General features: G+C 34.4%; 1 protein-coding gene across 1 annotated transcript in view; it reads left to right on the top strand.

Moving 5' to 3' along the window:
* Positions 1-21,223, top strand: part of LOC145297495 (nuclear pore complex protein Nup93-like) — an 88,464-nt gene that overhangs the window by 29,591 nt on the left and 37,650 nt on the right. Inside the window, exons 9-14 of the mRNA XM_080143391.1 lie at positions 2,550-2,679; positions 7,308-7,405; positions 9,921-9,977; positions 14,050-14,127; positions 17,249-17,424; positions 20,712-20,903. Coding sequence (XP_079999517.1) covers positions 2,550-2,679; positions 7,308-7,405; positions 9,921-9,977; positions 14,050-14,127; positions 17,249-17,424; positions 20,712-20,903 — 731 coding nt within the window. The remainder of the gene's footprint in view (positions 1-2,549; positions 2,680-7,307; positions 7,406-9,920; positions 9,978-14,049; positions 14,128-17,248; positions 17,425-20,711; positions 20,904-21,223) is intronic.

Here is a 21,223-nt window from a genome sequence, read left to right on the forward strand (position 1 = left end):
TTGCTGCTTAACATTGTATAATGTCTCTGTGGATACAGTTCCAAATAGTAGACCCTCACAACCAAGTGGTAATGTGTTTGTGGGTGAATAAATGTAAAAAATGTGTTCAGGGGGGTGGATTGTATGAATTCCTTCCTCATAGGCTCAGATGTTTTAAAACTTATTTTTTGTGAATTTCACACAAACGTAATTTATATGTCTGGCAGTATTCTTAGATATATTTTGTGCAGAAATTCATTTGATAAGTATGGAACATCCAAAAAAATCCGATTTTAAACTATTTTTTCTCTCTTAGACATAAAAAAGAATTTTTACAAGGCAATATTTTACATTACACCATCCAAGGGAAATAATAAAATCTCAGCAAAAAATTTCTTCCTAAAAAATTACAGATTTACTGTCATCTGTAGATATAACTTAGTGATAGAGCATTCAACTACAGATCGATTGATTCCCTGTTATTTTAATTTTTTTCTTATTAATGATGAAAAAGAGTTACCATTTAAAATCAATGCAAATCATTTCTTTGTTTGCATATTTTAAAACTAAACATAAAGTGACTTTTCCAGGTCAAGCCCAACTATCAGCTGACATGATATTGTAAACAAACACAGAATTTGATGAGCGACATTATCATTATTTTTTTTTATTTCATTTTTTTTTATGTTTTTAATTTTTGTTGCGAATTAGTCCACCGGGCAAATTATTTCTTGTAATATATAATAACCAATAGAAGATTGATTCAATAATAATGCATATGCAATCTGCATAAATTAAAATATCATGTTTAAGTGTATTTTACGACCGGACAACACTAGTATAAGAATAAAGATTACAACATACAAGACACCTGGGAGAAGTCAATATTTCTCTTATTTTATTGGACGCTTATTCATGACTTGTGATACAATGGAAGAAACAGGAATACTTATACAAAACATGTATGAAAAGAGTAATAAGAATTATGGAAACGTCTCAGAAAGAACAGTTATGGGAGGAGATGATAGGGTAAATAACGAATGCTGGGGGGGATAGAAAGATGGAATTGGTAATTTAACAGAACGTGTATGAACGCGTGGCGAAAATGTCTGCAGGAACTGTAGGATAGCTGGTTTGCGAAAATAGTAGCAGCAGTAGCCAAAAAAGCACATATGCAAATTAGAAAGTGTGCGCGGGCTTGCATGACAAGAAAAAAGGACAGCACGTGGTCGGGGAGAAGCAAAAACATGTGCCAGATGAGATGGATGTGGCTCCATTATAGTGGCGAGAGACTTTTAAGCTGGTGTTGATATGGCAGGGTTTTGTTAATCTCATGGCAGGCGAAATGAACAGTTAGAAAAAAACAAGAAGCAGACATTGTTTGGAAAGTAACGGTAATAAATGCTTCTTGCTAAAACAGAAAGAAAAGCCAAAGCAGATTTATTTTTAATTGCTTGTTCCTTTTCAACGGTACCAAACGGCGTGGGAGTCCAGGAGATTTGAGCTGTAACGAACACGGTTCAAGCATAACAGCCACATTACAGTGAGACGGTCGTACATCTAAACAATATGATATAAATACAGGTGTACCTTAGGGGTCTATCCTTGGATCTTTATTATTCCTGATATTCATAAATGACCTCCCTGATGAAATTGTTTATGAGATGGGTATATTTGCTGATGACACCACTCACTATAACAGGCATGAGGGGAAAACAAATGAACACATGTCTAAGGAAATGGCAGAAGCACTAGAGGAAGACCTCCAATCCGTAGTGGAATGGGGACAAAAATGGATGGTCACATTCAATGCTGCCAAGACTAAGCTGGTTTCCTTTCATAATTACAAGAAACCTTCTCTACCACCAATAGCAATGGCCAAGAACACATTACCTGAAAGTACTTCCTTTAAACTCCTTGGCCTAACGTTTACAGGGAAGATGAACTGGAATAGATACATTAAAAGCATTGCAAAGTCTACTGCGAAGAAGGTAGGCTCTCTCTATCGTGCTAGAAAACTACTTACGCTTGAAAGTATCCTGCACCATTTGCCCATGTATGGAGTACTGTTGTCACATTTGGGCTGGTGCATCTGCTACTTGTCTCTCACTCCTTGATAGGGTTTAAAAGAGAGTCGTCAACCTGATAGGTCTTGATCTGTCATCTAGGCTTCAGCCTCTGTCCCATCGACGAAATGTTGCATCCCTCTGCCTTGTTCTACAAGTACTTTAATGGTGAATGTTCTGACAAAATACGAGCACTTGTATCCCCTCAATGTAAATATTCCCCGACAAACCCAACAAGCAGCTAAATCCCACTCCTTCACAATAGAAAACCTACTTTAATAGTTTCTTCCCCAGAACTGCTAGACTTTGGAACTCCCTCCCGGGATTCTGCTTTCCCAACTATACTGTCTCACAAACAGACTCACTATTTCAAAATCCTATCTCTGTCACATGATCTGCTTGGCCAATCACGGCTCAGTTCCTTCAGTTTTTTCTCCCTGCTCTTACTCACAAATACCGATTTTTATTGACATTTTTTTCACCAATATTTTCTATTTTTCCTAGGTACGAAAAGTATGTCACGAATATGGTTTATGAAAATCTATACAAGGCAAAACGAGGAGGCAAACCGGGAACGTATAGTCTCATCAGAAGTTTTCTCAATGTAAAGCATCCCACACCCATGAGGGGCGAGGTAAACATTTTTTTTTTTGTTTCACTTTTTTTTTCTTCAGAAACTTCAGATACTTGCGCTACCAATATATATATTTTTTTTCAGTTGTTAGGTTATCTGACAATTATGTTTGCCGATCTGACAATTCTAGTTGGTTACCCATGTGCAGTAAATTTCATTAAACTTTTAGGCTTTTATTTTTGTTGTTTTTGTTGTTATTGAACGAGGAAGTTATTTTTTCTTAATTAATTGAATTTAATTAAGAAACTGAGACTAAAATTAATACAAAGCAATTTGTTTTAAAGTTTTGGGCTTTTTATATATTTACTAGTGTTGCCCAGTATTAAACGTAACATTAAATTCCTTTAAAAAGAAAATGAAGTAAAAAAAAAACTGAAAGAAACTAAGACATGTGCATACAAGTATTATGTTTTTTTTTAAACAGTTAACTTCTTCTTAAGTAAGACAAAAAAAAAATACTTGAGCTGAGATCGAAACCAAAACCTAAAGTCAAGTATGATAACCATTAGGCCAGCTTGACACAATCTTTAAGAAGTGTTTTCAAACCTACATGTGAACAATTCGCGCATGTGCAGTTGACAAACAGATAAAAATTTGATGACCCTCATGTACCAAGTTTTCGATTCTGACTCCTTAGCAGCTTTTTTTTTCCAGATGGAAACTGATTAAAAAGTTTTCCACATGTCTGAATACCCTATATACCAAATTTTAAGTCTGTACATCAAAAATTCGTTCAGTATATAGGTTGAGAATTGCCCTTTCTCACACACACACACACACATTCTCACTTTGTTAGATATATAGATTAATGAGTTATCATTTATCAAGAGTAAAAGCCACTCGAGGATAAGGATTAACGAGATGAGAGATTATTAGCTGTTTTCACATCTCCACTGTTTTTTTTTTCCCCCTCGACACCAAAGTTAACAGTATAAAATAGCTTGTCCCCTTTGACTGAGTTTCTGATCCTGTACAGTTCTAGGAGATCAACACTCCCAGGTTTTACCTTCTCCCTTTTTTCTGAAGTATTCCTACTGGAGAATGCTGACAAAACTGTCCAGGCATTTTTTCTTTTTTTTTTTTTTTTTTTTTTTGCAGGCCACAGTGCTCTTCTTCAAGAAATCCTAATTTCCGACCCTCGTATCACACCATCCTGCCGTGAAAATGAGACAAATGACTTGTTAGTTGAATGATGAAGAATATTATGAGAGGATTGAAATTGACTAATGGAATAAACAAATTTTGATTACTTAGGATGATTTAAAACAATTATTTGTTGACATTGGTTTTGAAGAAAGCCATGTTGTAGACCACAGGAAAGTAATATTGTGTTAATGTGTTTTATAGACCGATAGTTTTCGGAAAGATTCTCGATTCATATAGACAAATCTAATGTGAACAACACAAAACCATGTCTCTCTCTCTCTCTCTCAAAAATGACGGAATAATTTTGTTGAACTGTAATTTATTTTTCTAAATTTTAAACGTTATATTCCATTGTTTTTAACGATTTTCACTCGCAAAGTTCCAAACCCTTTTTCTTTCCCACAACCACTTTCCCACAGAAGAGACGTTGCAAGCCTGTCTCTGCTCTATCATTATTTTCAATGAAAAGTACTCATCTGAGCTTCAATTTATGCCCTCCTCCCTCTTGCCAAACTTTTAGAAAAACACTTGTCTATCTACAACAACTATTAAGTCCTCCCCCAATTTCTATCTGTGTCTAAATTTAAATGTAAATTCCATGAACAAAGCTTCTTTCCTAGAACTGCCTGTTTGAGGAACTCTCTTCTGCAGGCCTGCTTTCCAGCTGACTACAGTATGGTCATCTTCAAGTCCAATGTAAACAAGTTTTGTTGGGGCGTCCCCGTAAATAATCCATTTTTACCCCATTTCCACCACTAACTATTAATACGCTGTTATCCCATTGACCACCATACACTCATTAAGCCTTATCCTCGAGTGGCTTTCAGGCCTTGATAAGTGGTGACTCCCATGTAAAAAACAAATTCTTTCTGCTATTGAAAACCATTCCAATACATTCTTTTTGCTATCAAAATATTCCATTTCAATAACAACACTTGCAACCCTCCAACCTCCCAACGCCATCTCTTGCTGCAATCGGATCATCCGGCGCTTTCCAGGAATACAATATTCAACATAGGATGGAGAATATATTTGTATTGCTTTGAATGTAAAAGCTAAGTAGCAAATTATGAGGTCGACCCAAATACTTCCTTTTCATTAGCTGAGATGTAAGGGAGAGCGCAACTTCATTCCCAAGATTAATCCACTGGCCTTTGATACTTTTATTATAATGTTCAATGTTTAGCAAAGGGGCATTCAAGATTTATTATTTTAAATTTTTGGTCTGACTCAACCGTGGATTGAACCCCAATCTCCCAGCCCATTAATGAACACTCCTCTTATGATAGCAAATGGTTCAGATGGGCTGGATGTTGGTGAACATTAAAGATTAAGAACTTGCTTATTTAAAAAATTAACATTCTTTTTGAAGTCCAAATTGCACACAACAAAGCCATGCACAAATTTTGCGATGCACATAGAAGTTTACTATGTTTTTTCTTTTATAATATGTTTCATGGATGCAGGATATACATCCGGAGCATCTCTGTCTACAGTAAAACGGTTTAATCAAAATATTGTCAAAAACAGGATACATGAGCCATTAAAAAAGAATTACATTTTTTTGTCCAGAATTTATTAAAAAAACAAAAATAAAGGAAAATCTGTATGATGTAAGTACTTCTGACAAAAAGATCATACTCCAAAAATCATGTAAATTAAGTAGTTTTAAGAATAAGAAAATCAAGTTTCATGAGAAACAGAAGCGCGGCTGTTTTGTCCATCATTTTGAAAACACTATATTAAAAAAAAAAGAAGAGATAACCCAGTAATTCAAACTTGCAAGATTTATGTTCTAATGCCTATGAATTCACATTAATCAATTTTCTTTATAAAAATAAATTTATTTGATCAATTTATTTGATTTTTGGAATATGATATTTTCATTTTATCACGACTGCGTACATCATACAAATTTTTCTTTAATTTAATTTTTTTTTTTTAATATTGCGGGAAATTCTCAACAAGAACCATTTTTTAATATTTTTTTAATGTTTTTAAATAAATAACAAGTTTTAATTATTATTTACTCTTTATGTAAATTTTATTCTTCTTGGAGCAAATTTGATAAAATTAACTGCAACACGTGTAAAAATTTTGTATTTCCATTATTCGAAGCAAAAAAATAGTAATTTTTTTTTTTTAAATGCTACCGATTAAATGTTAAGTTTCCTTGCATTAATAAGAAAAATACATTTCCAAAAAAGCTATATCTACAACAATTAACACATAAAAAAAATAAAAATGGCTTAAAATATCTCAATAATGGCATACATAAAAAGAGCTTGATGATTTAAAAAAGATGTTTTTAATTATTTAAAATCGGACTCGTATTATAACTTCCTTATAATAATAATATTATAATTATATATAATAAGGAAGGTAGGCTATTTTTTGCCTTGTTCGGATATTTTGTCACATTTTTTACACAACTTTTTAAGTAAAAATGTTATATCTTTGTTAAGACACAAGATTAAGCAATAAAATTTTACCATATAAGTAATCTATGATAAATGTACATAAATATGTTGTACTATCTTAAAAAATACCATGTATCTATCTGTCTATCTATTACATAAGGAGTGAGTTTTTTCCCTATATATAGACTCCGAAATGACTGGGTTGATTTTTTTTTTATCAAATTTCACACAAGTACACTTTGTGTCTGGGTGTGTTCTTAGATAGGTTTTGTTTCGGAAGGTTTATGATAAGTATTGAAAATCGTTAATCAAAAAATCCAATTAAAAAAAGAAAGTCCAATTTTAACCAAAGTTAACATTTTATACAGCCTAACATCACAAATGCATCTGAGAAGTTTTATCACCGCACAAGCAAAAGGGCTCAGCATATAAAATCAATAGTAGGTTCTTTGATATGATAGGGTCATATTTAAAATGAATATTTCTGTTTAGGGCACAATTGAACCATGATATTTGACTTTTGCATTTTAAACTTCAATGCAAGCCATTAAAAAAAAATTTTTTTTTAAATCAAGTGTTCTTTACAGTGCAGTGTAGACTATCATGTATTAAGACATTGTAGAACGGCATTTGAAGTTTTCTTTTGGTGCACCACAGTATGTCCCCACCTAGAGCAGACAATCAATTGATATGATTGAAAAATGGTCAGTTTCACCAATTTGATGACAATAAAAATATGGCAGTATGAAACATTCATTGATCGTCATTCAATCCCGGGCAATGTCGGTTCTCCCTGCTAGTTCATTAAAAATCAAGTTAGAGAACTTAATGTTGAACTGTAAGGCATTTTACATACTACAAGAAACTAAAATCTAATACTAGGACTGCCTTAAAATGAATACGTTGCGAATTGCTTTTTTGTAGATTAACCCGTTCCCCCCCCCTCCCCAACCATCTTCCCCAAATTCTGTCTTTTTTATTTTTGTTCTTTATTAATGTTGAATACTAATTAGCACACATTTAATTCCAAACTCATTTCTCTTTATTGTTCTTCTTCCTCAGGATGGACTTTTGGACGGACACCCAATTTGGGCCATGATTTACTATTGTTTGCGATGTGGAGATTTAATTGCTGTACAGGAGGTTATTAATAAAGCAAGGTTTGTGTTGATTTAAAAAAAAAATAAATATCACATACTACTATAGCAATATTTAGATATCAGTGTGTAAAAATTATGTTAAAAATGGTATTTTCACAAAGATTAAATTCTGCAGAGGAATGGGAAAAAATAAAGCCGTTCTTGTAATAGAAAAACGTAGTTATATCACAAACAAAAACAAAGAAAAATGGCAGCATCAATCCAGTCAAAAAAGTTTTTTCCAAATAAAGAATTAGTCAGGATTAGCAGAACATAGTGATCTTTTGTCAAGATGAAAAGATATGAAGAATTCAAAGAGATTCAGCAAATTTTATAAACCTGTTCTGACATCTGATTGGTTTGTTCTTGTCACGAATGGTTATAAATAAAATCGTCCAAATCTTTGTAGAATATTGCAACAATATACATATTTATTTTTCTATATTTCTTTCAACCAAATTTAGTCATCTTCAGGTGAAGTTATAAAATGTAGTGGATCAAATAGACACAGACAGACAGGAAAAATTGAGCCAGAAGGGAAGGAGAAACGGAGACAGCAAAATGGAGAATGGGAGAAAATATGCTCGTCAAACAATGTCAATTTTATTAGTATATAAAAATTGACTCCTAATCAAAATTAAAATATATTCTGTGCATGACAGACAGACAGAGCCTTTTTTAAAGATGCTTAGACTCAATAAACTGAAATAAAAATAGAAAATGTAATTGTCGCAAGCAAAAAAAAAAAAGTTTTTCCAGTTAAAGAAGTAATCCAATCAGGATCATGTCAAAATGGAAACTTATCACTGAAGATTAAAACAAAATTCTGTATAATTTTGCCATCTGATTGGTTCCTTCTTATCACCCATGAAATGTAATCGCCAAAATCTTTGTTGTCATACCTTTTTACTATTCATATATGGCATAAATACATTGACACGCCAGTTCTCGTTACTAAAGTTAAGCATCATTGAGCCTGGTCAAGTACCAGATGGGTGACCATTTGAGAATACCAATATATGTAGAACACTTCTGCAAGAACTGCACAAACAAAACATTGTCACCTCCCCGACACGGATATATAAGTGACTGAGGACCCCTTGTGAATTTACTGTCCCCTTGAAACTTCCTGCTTTGGAAGAAGTAGGGTAAACCTACCTAGGGTAAATGCCATACACAAAATCCATACTAAAGCAAAAAAATATCCTGTTACTTTGGGCTTCGGGTCAAGATCAAAGTGTAAAGTCTCATCTGTTACATAGTCAAAAAGACCCTGTACCCTCCCCCTCCCAATTTCTTGTAGGGCCTTGTGCCTAATTTTGTTGAATTGAATTTTTTGTACGTTTTTTATGTTCAATTTTTTCTTTCTCAATAAAATATATAAACAAGATCAAAGTGTAGTATCAGTTCCGGAAGATACTGCAAGCAAAGACCATATGTGGGGGAAAATCCACATATAAGACCTTGGTCAATGAAGGGGCAACCCTTCATACCAATTATCACTATTAAGCTCCCCTACTCCCCGGGGAGTTGGTCCCCATTTCCCCTTCACTGCTCACTTTAAAAATCGGCCTTGTGCCTAATTTGCTCAGTGGGGCAGCAAATAAATACCTCAAAGTGTAGTATCTGTTCTTCAGATGCTGCACTTCCATTTCCTGTTCTCTGTCAGTGGAGGAGCAGTCCTTTACGACTGAGACAATTTTTTATTTTTGTACCTTTTCTCCACGTTAAAAACGACCCTGGTGTCTAACTCTGTCCCATGGTGAGGCATTGTAAATAGGTACTATGTCAAATTTTATGGTTAACTGAGGAGCGGCTATTTTTCAATACCATTTTGCAGAAAGTTTCAAGAAACGGATGACATAACTCAAAATTATTCAAACGTGAGATTTTTGTTTTAATGCCTTTTAAAATTCATTTGAAGACTCATTTGAAACTTCTGCCCTCACAGTGCGACAAATCATGATATCATTCGTCATCTTGACTCTTACTTCTGTCTTGTCTAAATGATCTGACTTCCGTTTCTGTTAACATACGAGAGTATGTTAGCCATCCTTGATTCAACCCTGGGAATAATTCTGTTTTGTAGATTTAGGTCATCATGACATGTACTCAGTGTGACCCTTGTCAAAATCCACACTAGCTCACTTACTCGTTATTGACACAGAGCCCCTCCATTATGTAACAGGAACTGAACCTTTTATTTAATCCTCAGGGTAGATTATTCTCATTCTGTCAGACATAATAGGGTAGAAGTGTGGATGTTGTGTTATGTATATGATAATCAAGATGAAAACGTTCATGATTATAAAAATTAAAAAATCGTCATTTCAAAATTTTAATTTTATTTAAAACTTTTCTGTGTTAATTATTTGAAAAAGTTTATGAATTTGAATTATTTGCGCCATGCATGTTACAATGTTTTAAACTCTAATGTTATTCCTTCTCCAAGGCAATGCCAAATCTGATTGGTTAAATATGAAATGCACCTTGGCATGAACTTTTGGTGATGTATATTTTTTTTTTTTATTTTCAGTCAACAATTGAGAGATTTCCCTGAAATTATGCTTGAATACATCAACAATGACAGATGGTAAAATAATTTTTTTTTTTTTTTTTTTCATTTTCATTTACACTTTTTCCTCTTTTCCCTTTTTTTTTTTTCATTTCCACCTTTTCACAACAATGACAGATGGTAAAATTTCCTCTTTTTTCCATTTTCACTTTTTTTTTTTTATCTTTTTTCATTTCCACTTTTTCTCTTTTTTTTTTTTCCACTATTTTTTTTTCCATTTTCACTGTTTTCTTTCTTTTTCATTTCCATTTTTTTCCCCAACAATGACGGATAGTAAAATAATTTTCTTTTTTTCTATTTGAAACCGTAAACAAGGCATATTTCTACTTAAACGTAAGGGGCTAGCATTTGGGACCATGTCTACTGGGAACTATGTTAGGAGATGAGTGAAACAAGATAATCATTCTCAATGGCCGTACATCTAAACATGACACTAATGTGCGTGTTCCCAGGAGTTGATGCGTGGACTTTTGTTTTTCCTGATTTTCATAAACAGCATCCCTGATACAAATGCGCATAAGATGAACATATTTGCTGATAACATCATGTTCTGTTCTCGACACATGGACAAAGTGAGCGGGCACATATTAAAGGCAATAACTGAATCCTTAGAAAATGATCTCCAGTTTGTAGTGAAATAGTGCCAAAACATTTAATGCTATTAAGTGAAAGCTCTTTTCTTTTAACAATAAGGTTCATACAAACTTGAAAATTGCTTGAATTTTGACATTTGCCTTGAAAAGGCCTTATTTCTAATGTCCCTCTATTTTTGTTCTCTTGTATAATTTAATTTTTGGAGGGATGGAGGGGCACAAGGTCGGAAGGAGTATTGGGTTGGCAGCCTGCCATAAATAAAATTGCCCCCTCCCCCTAAAAAAAAAATACTTTCCTTGCATGGATGGGACTCTCTGATGGTGACTATAATCTCCCCCCCCCTCCCAAATTGTAATAATTGGAAATGAGGACAGTTGGGCCAAAAAAAATGGGCAAGATGGCAGCCATCTTGGTTAGAAATTTAAAAGCCGTAAAGGGAGTTAATATTTGAGATGAAATCAAAAACTGCTTCAAAACGCCAAGAAATGATGCAGGTAGATTGCAAAGGCTGCTCAAGAATAAGGGTAAATGAATGTAAGGTGGTAGTTTAGCAATCGTTAATGGTGTAAATTGGGTAGAATTTGATTATTTATGGGAACGGTTCAACAAGAACTTGTTTACATTGGAGTTGAAGGTTACTATGTTGTATTCAACTGGGAAGCAGGCCAGCAGAACAGTGTTCCACAAGCAGGCAGTTCTGGGAAAGAAGCTTTGTTTATGGAATCTGTGCTTAGAGTTGGGCACAGATAGAAAGTGGGGGAAATTGTATATAGTGGTTGTAGCTAGTCGAGTGTTTTTTTTTTTTTTTTTTGAAAGTTTGGCAATGGGAGGGGACCATAGATTGGAGTTCAGTCGAGCACTTGCCATGAAAATAATGAAAGAGCAGAGACAGGCTCGCAATGTCTCTTCTGTGGGAAAAACTTGCAGGGAAGAGAAAAGGTCATCGCCTACTAGGTTTCGAAGCCGGTTCTGAACTCTATCAAGGTTGGATAGGGTGCTCCGAGCAGTTTTTGCCCATATATGGCAACAGTACTCCATTTTAGGGTGCACTTGGTTCTTATACATAAAGAGGATTGCATTGGCAGTGAGATACCCACTGGAACGGTAGGGCTAGCCAACTATTTTTCCAGCGATCTTGCCAACATATTTGATATATGTGTTCCAGTTCAGATCAGGATTGAAGGTTGGTCCCAGAAGTTTGTCAAGACATTGAGCTTCCCAAGAGTCCAAAGAAGAGCCTTTAATCTAATAGGTCTCTCACTGTCTACCCAGCTCTATCCCCTGTCACATCACTGTGCTTGTTTTTACAAGTACTTCAATGGAATATGCTCTGACGGTTTTATTGACTCCCCCCCCCCCCCGATGAACCTGGTAATCAGCAAAATCCTATCTTTTTGCTGTTGAGATCCGCAGATGTTGAAATTCTTTCTTCTCTAATAGGTTTTCTCCTCGAACTGTCGAACTGCTTTCAGAATTCCCTCATTCATATTGACAAAATCTGGAACCTACTATCATAACTTTTTTTTATTTTTGACGACCTTCGCCGAGGATGACTTCAGATATCTCGTCCCATAGAACACACAGCATCCTGAATAAGTGACAGTTCATAGCAACCAAGATAGTTAAGGGCAACCAGCTCAGGGACCAGCTGTGAACACCATTGACCAGTGGTTCGACATTGCCTTTGATGGTGTGTAACTCTGTCTTTAGCTGATCTCCCGGGCGTCTTTGGCAGTCTTGGAATGATTCTGCAGTTATTGCTTTGTGAATGAATTCTCTTATATTATGACATGTAACATGGCGAAACCAACAAAATCTTTAAAAGTGCTTGGTTAAGGAGGAGGAGGATTGTGCATCGCATCCAGATTTGTATATTGGAGACAAAATGATGCAAGTTAACCTGCAGAATTAGACAGAGGCAGCACAGGTCAAACACTACCAACCTTTAGAAATCACTGATTCACAAACTATCCAGTTGTAAACTGGTTTCTATGGATCTGCTTTTTGGTGGCTGCTCGGCCATCTTGTTTGTCATTACAAATTTACTTAGAACAGCCATAGTTTGTTTGAAACAAAAATTTTATAGCTGGATGTCTTTCCTAGCATCAACTCTCCAAAGGGACAGATATGTTGTCGAGATACCATCTCTATAGTTCTCTGCTAACATAATAAGCACCGTGTTTGCCTGTTGTTAAGAATAAGATCATCCACGCAACCATAACGTTCTCTGACTCGCTACCACAGTTTTGTTAGACGCCACAGGAACCACTGCTACTCATGAGATTGAGGGAGACGGGAGTTTCAAATTAATTTTAAATGTGTGTTTGGTTTTACTAGTTATAATTTTGTTTTTCCATTCATCGTTTTTAATCCTCTCAGAATATTCTTCATCATTCAACTGGCGAGCCATCAATCTCATTAACCCCGAGTTGCTTTTGGCCTTGGTAGTAAAAACAAAAAACAATTTTCGAATAATACCTAACAGACAGTAAAAAAAAAAAATCAACGTTATAGTTTGTAGGGATGGGGTTTGATATCTTCTTCTTCTGTTGACATCGATCACGATAAGACCTTTCCACACGAGAGTATGTACGTTGAGGAGGGCACAAGTGCTATGAATTCATCAGAGCACATTACATTAAAAACACTTGTTAAATAGACACAGAGATTAACATTGAGACGATGAGATAGTGGTTGGCTATTGACCGATAGTGCAGGAGCTATTAGATTGGAGACATTTTTTTTTTTTTTTTGACGCTAAAAGGGAGAGACAAATGGTAGATGTACCAGGAGTATTTTATGAATAAACAAATGGTGGCTTTGCAGAGATATGGAATGCTGTTAGTAATTTATTTTCCCTGTTTTTGTTTTCATTTTTTTCTAGTGTTGGGATGATTAATCGGAATCGGAAAAATGTGTGCATATTTTCTGATGTCAAAACGATTCTTTTAATTGTCTTTTTCCTATTTGATTTTGTTTAACGCAAAATTCTTCCATTGCTGGTAATAATGATAAAATAATAAATATTTATTGATTTTAAAATATCAGTAAAGCTAAAATCGATAGATCATTCTCCACAAGTGTATTTTGACGTTTAGGAAAATATCTTCATAGTTAACATGTGTTTTTACGAAAAGCAGGGAAAATAACAATCATATAGTTAAATAATTAGAGATTTATAAAGAATCAGAATCGGTAATTGTATTTGGAATCGGGAATTTAGCACGGAGTCAGTAATTGTATTAGAATTGGGAAAAATATTGGAATCGTCCCATCACTATTTTTTCTTCCTTCTTGTTTTAACTACTGTTGAGTAACTAACAGCAATCCCTCCAGGAACTTTCTACCCAATATCACTCACCAAAAGTTATACAGCAGTTGTTTTGTTTTTGTTAAGTTTTGTGACATCATACTTTGTATGCAAGTTATATAATCACATCCATGTATATTTTGTGATTGATTATCAACTGTTTCTTTTTTTTTCTCTTTCACATAGTCTTGGACCAAACTCTTTGACTAAAGTCAGGCATTATTACCGCCGTACAGTGAAAAACAGTACTGACCCATATAAAAGGTAATTTTTATTTTAACGGATGATGAACGATTGTTTTCAAGTTAGCCTTTTTTAGGTTGTAGGCAGCTAAAGTACTTTCTAACTTCCGATGTAGCACTACCGGAAGTGGTGACAAATCAAATCAGTTCCTTCATTTTTATTGTTCTTCAGTATTTCTATTGTGAAGCGATTTATTGAAATAAAATATAAGAAAAGGACATTATTGAAAAATATATAAAAATTAACAAAATTATACAAATAAAAATAACACGATTCGTTACTTTTGCATCCTTTGAACCAGACGTAACTCAGCATTTGGCTCAGCTTTTCTCCAAACACGGTGTCAACAGCTCGGATTTAGCTGCTATCTGATGTAACATGAATATCAGCAAATCACAATGCCGCGTGCTGAGTTTCAACTCTACGTGTGTGCGCGCACGCGACTGAGCACCAGACAAGAATTTGGAAACCAGTTAGAAAAGGAAAAAAATAAATCCACCATTTTTTTTTTTTTTTCACATACAAGTCAGGAAGAGTAGAGAATATCTGAAAGGAAAATGGATTTGACCATCTTGGCACAACAGCTCCAGACACCGGACATCATAATAGATTTTTGTCAATAGAGGAAACTAATGGCAAAATTGATGATGATTTGTGCAACCTGCGGCCACGAGTGCATCCTAGCAAAATAAGAGAATATAACAGACGGCTATGGATGGAGATTTGGCAATGTTAGATGTCGATGGTGGACATCAATCCGGACTGGGACCTTCTTTGCCAAATCACAGCTGAAAATCATGTGTATTATAAAACTGATATACCTGTGGTCGTTCAAGATGGCAACAACTAAACCCCTTCAGCGTGAATGTGGATTGGTGCCAAAAGTTATCTGGTTGGTTAAGAGCTTTCTTACATGTCTGCTACCTCTTCTCTGTTCACTTTGCTGTCGTCTGATGCCGTCCAAAAGTCTGAGGAAAAAACATCTTCCTAAGGAAATTTTCCTGGCATTGGAAAAAAAAATTCCAACTACTCATAGCCAACCCACCCGCTTTTGTTGTTTTTATAAAAAAATATTTGAAAAACATCCCCCCCCCCCAAATTTGTTTCAATTTTGCTTCATAAGAAAAAAAAAATTTATTTAACACATTTGCTTTATATTATTTACTAGCCTGGGTGCCTGGAATTGCCCGGGTGTTTGTAGGTGTGTATTGAGCAAAAAAAAAAAAAAATGGTAGTAGGGAGGCAGGCTCAAATCCGTACCGCGAAGGGGGAAAAAAAAGTGACGTCTTTGCTATTGCACCCATCGCCAAACCGGAAGTGATGAATGTTTAAATTAAGGCTAGTCGATCGAAAAGAGGGAATGACTTTCGAAAATATCAGCAAAAAACTGCCCATTTGAGGGTGGGAGAATTAATGTTTTTAGGCCAATTTTTTTGATGTTTGTCGTCCGAAGGGTCCAGTTTCAAAACAATACCGACTTTGTAAAAATCCGTTGCCTCCGTCAAAAGTTTTAGGCAGACATACAAACATACATACATACATTTAAACAGACAGGTGAGATTTATATTATAGATTGGACAAAAAAACATTTGCTAAAACTTTTTATTTGAAAAAAAAAAAAACCCATTTTGCTTAATAATTAGTTATTTGACACAAAAAAAAAAAAAACTTCACACAGGTAATAAAAATTTTAAATTACGGTAAGTTTTGCTTTTTTTTTTCCTGTTGATGTTTCTACATTTATTTTCTTTTACGTAGCGTCATTATGATTTCATTGGCAATGCTTGGCATTACCCGTTGACGTCATGCATTGGAGAAAGCCGAGCAAATGCTGAGTTACATCTAGTTGAAAGGATGCATAAGTACCAAAATTTTATAAGAAATAAGTCAGGGTTCTCTGGACAAATTTATCTTTAGTTGACCTTTGATAACTAAATATTTTCGTTTATTAGTCAAATAGAAAAGTTATTAACCAAACCCATATGATTTTTGGAATATGACATCTTCGTTTCATGACGAGTATGTACATCATAAAGATTTTTTGTATTTTTTTTTTTATAAGTGTAATTCTAAATATACAACAAATTTTATATTATTTAATTGGAATTCATTATTGAGACGAGTATTATTAATTGATTTATTGTGGACTATTATCCTCATCTTTCTTAGATGTTGTTTCAGAACGTTTCGACTAACTATTCCTCTGGCCTTCGTCAGGTGATAACTGCAACGGGATAGGAACTCTGAATCTCCTAACTGCATTTTCAGCAAATTCTGCTATCCCTAGTTGTCGTCTCACCTGACGAAGGGCAGAGGAATAGTTGGCCGAAACATCATGAACAACATCTAAGAAAGATGAGGATAATAGTCCGCAATAAATAAATTAATGAACAAATCTTCAGGTGTTTTTTTAAACAGACTTCGTTAAAAAAAAAAGAGTATATTGTTCTATTAAACTTTTATTGTTTAAATAATTTAACTTTGATTGTTTTATTAAAAAAAAATTTGAAAAGATATTTTTCACTCAGTAGTGAGCTTTGGAAGATTGTCAGTGAAATACAATCACCAAAAGATAAGCGTTTCATTATTTCTTGTCGCCATTTTGAAAAATCACTCGCAAATGCGATTGTTTCACTTGCAATGTAGAGCCCTGTAAGTGTTTAGGAAATTATAAAAATGATTTTTTTGTTTTAAAAATAAATTGTTTCTTTTTGTTTTTTTAAATTTATATAATGTATGTTTATGAATGTATAAAAATAAAATTAGTCAAATCAAAATAACAACAAGCAAACATTAAAAAAAAATCCAATACGATATTCCTCCAAATAGTTTTTAAAAGATTTTAAAGTGTTTTCAATAATTAAAAAAAAAAAAAAAACTAATTTCAATAATTCTTAATTAAAATAAGACTGGAAATTTTTTTAAATGATTATAAAAAAAAAAGAACAATCAGAAAAACATAAAAAAAAAGAGGCCATGCACAGGGGAGATATAGGTGTGAGAGAAAAAAAGCGAAGGAACTGATTTGCCTTGTTACCGCTTCCGGTAGCTTTACGTAAGAGGAAGTACGTTAGCTGATTATAACTGGTTATAAATATTATTTTGAAATGCATTTAGACTTGATTATTTCTTTTTACTGCAGAGCCGTTTACAGTGTTATAAGCCAGTCGGATCCATTGGAAGCCCATTCTGAGATCGCTGATAAAACGGAAGATTATCTTTGGTTAAAATTATGTCAGATTCAGTTTGATTCTGATCCACTGGTACCAGACCAATTCACCCTACAAAAACTTCAGTCTCTCCTCTATGAAGAATATGGTAAGTTTCCTCTTTTCATGTCTGCTCCCATTCCATATTAATCTTTTTCTCAAATTCTTAAAATGAAATATATTTCTCCAAAGTAATATTTATCCATACATTTCTGGTACGATAAGATTGGGCTGTCTGAAGATTTCAAACTTAAGTGTGACTGATTGAAGATTCTGCCATTTCAAACTTAAGCGTGACTGATTAAAGACTGTGCCATTTCAAACTTAAGCGTGACACACTGAAGGTGGTGCTATTTTAAACTTTAGCATGGCACACTGAAGACTGATCCATTTCAAAGTTAAGCGTGACACACTGAAGATTGTGCCATTTCAAACTTAAGCGTGACACACTGAAGAGTGCTATTTAAAACTTAAGCATGACTGAAGAGTGTGTCATTTCAAACTTAAATGTGACAATCCAATGGATAAAGCTACTTTGTATCTTTTATTACACAACTCCTTCCAAGTTATTGTTAACGGAGTTTATTAGCTCTTCAGAATAAAAAATAAAAAAAACAATCTCAATAAGCCGTAGTCATTTTATGTACACCAGTTAGAAGATGGGTGCCTGCCTGAAACACATCTGATGCAAATGAAATTCCAAACTTAAAGAATGTACCAACTGTAAAATGAAAGTCATCCGACTCCTGGCATTACTTTCTCCTTACACAGATGGTCTCACTTGTTTTTCCCTCAAAAATCGTTCACCATCTTCCTCACAGCTTCAGATCCTGCCTCTCTTTTTCTATGTGGCAGAAATTACATTAATCGTAAATCAAGAAAACTGCGGGAGAAGACTCTTATCTATGATGAGAAATTATCATAATCAAAGATTAAAAACCAACAAAGCTGCGGAAAGAGAAGGTCGATCCTGAGCTTGGCTGATACATTGAATAATTATCCGCATATAGACTCTAGGAGAGGTTTCACAAAACTGTCAGGATGCTATCCTACTCCCATTCTACAAGATCAGTGAGTTTACAACAACTACTGGGACGGGCATATATCCGATTGACATTGCTGCCAAAATATTCACTGTTATTCTTCAACTAGAATGCAATCGCTGTATACGGCCAAATAGTTTTAGTTTGTGTTCAAGTTAATGTTCGACTGACTAAATTTTCATACTGTGCAAAATATTGGAACACAGATGATTTTGCCAACATCATCTGTGTTATAGATTTTGAAGCAACTTCTGTTGCTTGATGTTCTTTGTGGTAACTCCTGCAGCAAGCCGAACAAACTTGTTAATCTGATCAACACATATTTCACCTCAGTGTGAACTAATGTGAACCGTTGCAGTGACACCACAATTTTTTTGAGTTTCGACATGCAGCAGAATTGGGCATTATCACCAACCCTGTTTAACAATGCAATCAATTGGATTATGAAGATCGGATTACAAGAGTCCCCAGGCACAACTGATGGTAGATGATTTTTAGATGATTCACTCTGCTAAAAATGTGGCTGTTATTGGCAAGAATTGATTGGAAATACAATTTCTTTTCTACTTATATATAAAATGCTGTGTGTGTGAGAGTTCATTGCCTATGGACTCTGAAACTGCTGTGATGATTTTTTTAAAACTTCACATAAATTTACTTTGTGTCTGAGCATGTTCTTAGATAGGTTTTGTATCAAAGCATTTTGATACAAAACTGCTTTGATAATTGAAAAATTTGATAAGTATCGATAATCGAAAAATTTGATAAGCATCGATAATCGAAAAATTTGATAAGCATCGATAATCGAAAAATTAAGAAGGAACAGTCCAATTTCGATCAAAGTTAGCACCTTTATACAACTTAACATCACAAGTACATTTAAAACGTTTTATTACCGCACAAACAGAAGGGCCCAACATATAAAATCAACAGTGCGTTCTTTTATAAGACAGGCAAATTGAAAATGAATGTTTCTGTTTAGAAAGATATTGAGCCATGATACTTGACTTTTGCATTTTAAACTTTAATTCAAGCCAGTATATAAAAATAATTTTATAAAATCAACAGTAGGTTCTCTACAGTGCAATGTAGACTACTATGTATTGTGCACTAAGTCACTGCTGGGAGTCATGTGAAGCTCCCTCTCAGTGCGCTGCAGTGCATCCTCAACTAAAGCAGGTAATCAATCAGTTTGATTGAAAAATGGTCGGTTTTACTGATTTCGATTACCATGAAGTTGGACCATCCATTAACCCTCATTCAAACCTGGCCAACGTCACCATAAATAGCATCAAAGCAAATGCAAAACTATGAAGGCATGAACACGTCAAAGACTAATGTCTAATGTTTCAAAAAGATCAATGATCCAAAGAAAAGGATGAAAAAATTTAAACATCTTTTGGTAAAATTTTTGCTGTCACAGGTTAAGGCAAAGATAAAATCATAGCTTTTATCAATTCTGCTACGTGTTCTAAGTGCTGAATATACGAAGACTTAGTCCAAATTGTGCTGATCTCTGCTGAAATATGGTTTGTTCATTTGAAGGATATTCACCAGTTGTCTTCATCACATCCTGAGAATACACCATTCCCAATCGATTGCCAATGCCATTGTACACTCCTTGCTATGCAAAGAAACACTAATTATAGAAAATTTCTGTCTAGGCATTTGCGTTTGTTCAGTTATGTCCTCTGTCATCATGCTGATAAGTTTTCAGTTTATTCCATCTCAGATCCACTTGAGCATTGGCAAAAACTGCAGATCAAAACGTGGCTGAGAACAGTGAAACCTGACCATTGTACAATTACTTATTCTTAGAAATATGATCTATGATGGGGTATCTGGAGTGGATGTAGGTTGAGATCACACGTTGAAAACAGTGTGGAATGGACAGCACTCATTCAAAATGTTATCCAAACCACTTAAACTTTTTTATTCATTGTTACTTTTTTTATTCATTGTTACTTTTTTCCATAAATTGGATTGCTTAGATTTTGTTGGTTCAAAATGAACTAAAACTTTGAATTTGCATGACCTTCGAAAACATGCCCATCTCTTTAAAATCAGACCCGTTAAAAAATTTCTAATGTTGGGTTAAGCTGATTTTTCATAATTAAAGGTTGGTGACTATGTTTCTTTAAGCAATTTTGTCCTTGGCATTTTATGCTTTTCTGGACACAGTTTTTCAAACAGATCCAGATTCAATCCTACCATACCTGGGATCAGTCTATGCTTCACAAACATATATCAATGCCAATAAATATGCAATCTTTGAATAATAGGATATTTCTTGAATTGTTCGTTTGAAATGTTAAATTTTTCTTTTTTTCTTTTTACTTGTTTCTTTCACCAGGTGAGAGTCATTTCAATGCCTATCAGCAGCCTTACCTTTACTTCCAAGTTTTATTCCTCACGGCTCAGTTTGAAGCCGCCTTGGAATTTCTCTCCAGAATTGATGTCCTCCGATGTCACGCTGTGCATTTGGGCCTTGTCCTTTATGAACTCAAATTACTTTTGCTGCCTTCTTCCACACAAGCCACACTGCGTAAGTAGAAGAAAATGTGATCTCTTTTTTTTTTTTTTTTTAAATTTTTTTCTTGTGTTTTTTATTACTGACGGTTTTCAAGTATTACGTATATCATCTGATTCAACTGAATTCCCGTTAATGAAGATTTTCTAAAAGTTATTTTTGTCTTGAGATTTGCAACAAATCAGTGTTCTTCAGCTTCAGCCGATAAAACAAAAACATCTCCAACCTTGACAGTTATGACTAACACTGACAATACCATTTTTTTTTATTAGCAGCGTTACCCAGCATTGTCTGGGGCTAAAGTGTTATGACTTATATTCCTCGCTCTTTCTCTC

The sequence above is a fragment of the Euprymna scolopes genome, chromosome 18 (genome assembly GCF_053919585.1).
Source record: "Euprymna scolopes isolate OS-2025 chromosome 18, ASM5391958v1, whole genome shotgun sequence".
Classification (NCBI taxonomy): domain Eukaryota; kingdom Metazoa; phylum Mollusca; class Cephalopoda; order Sepiida; family Sepiolidae; genus Euprymna; species Euprymna scolopes.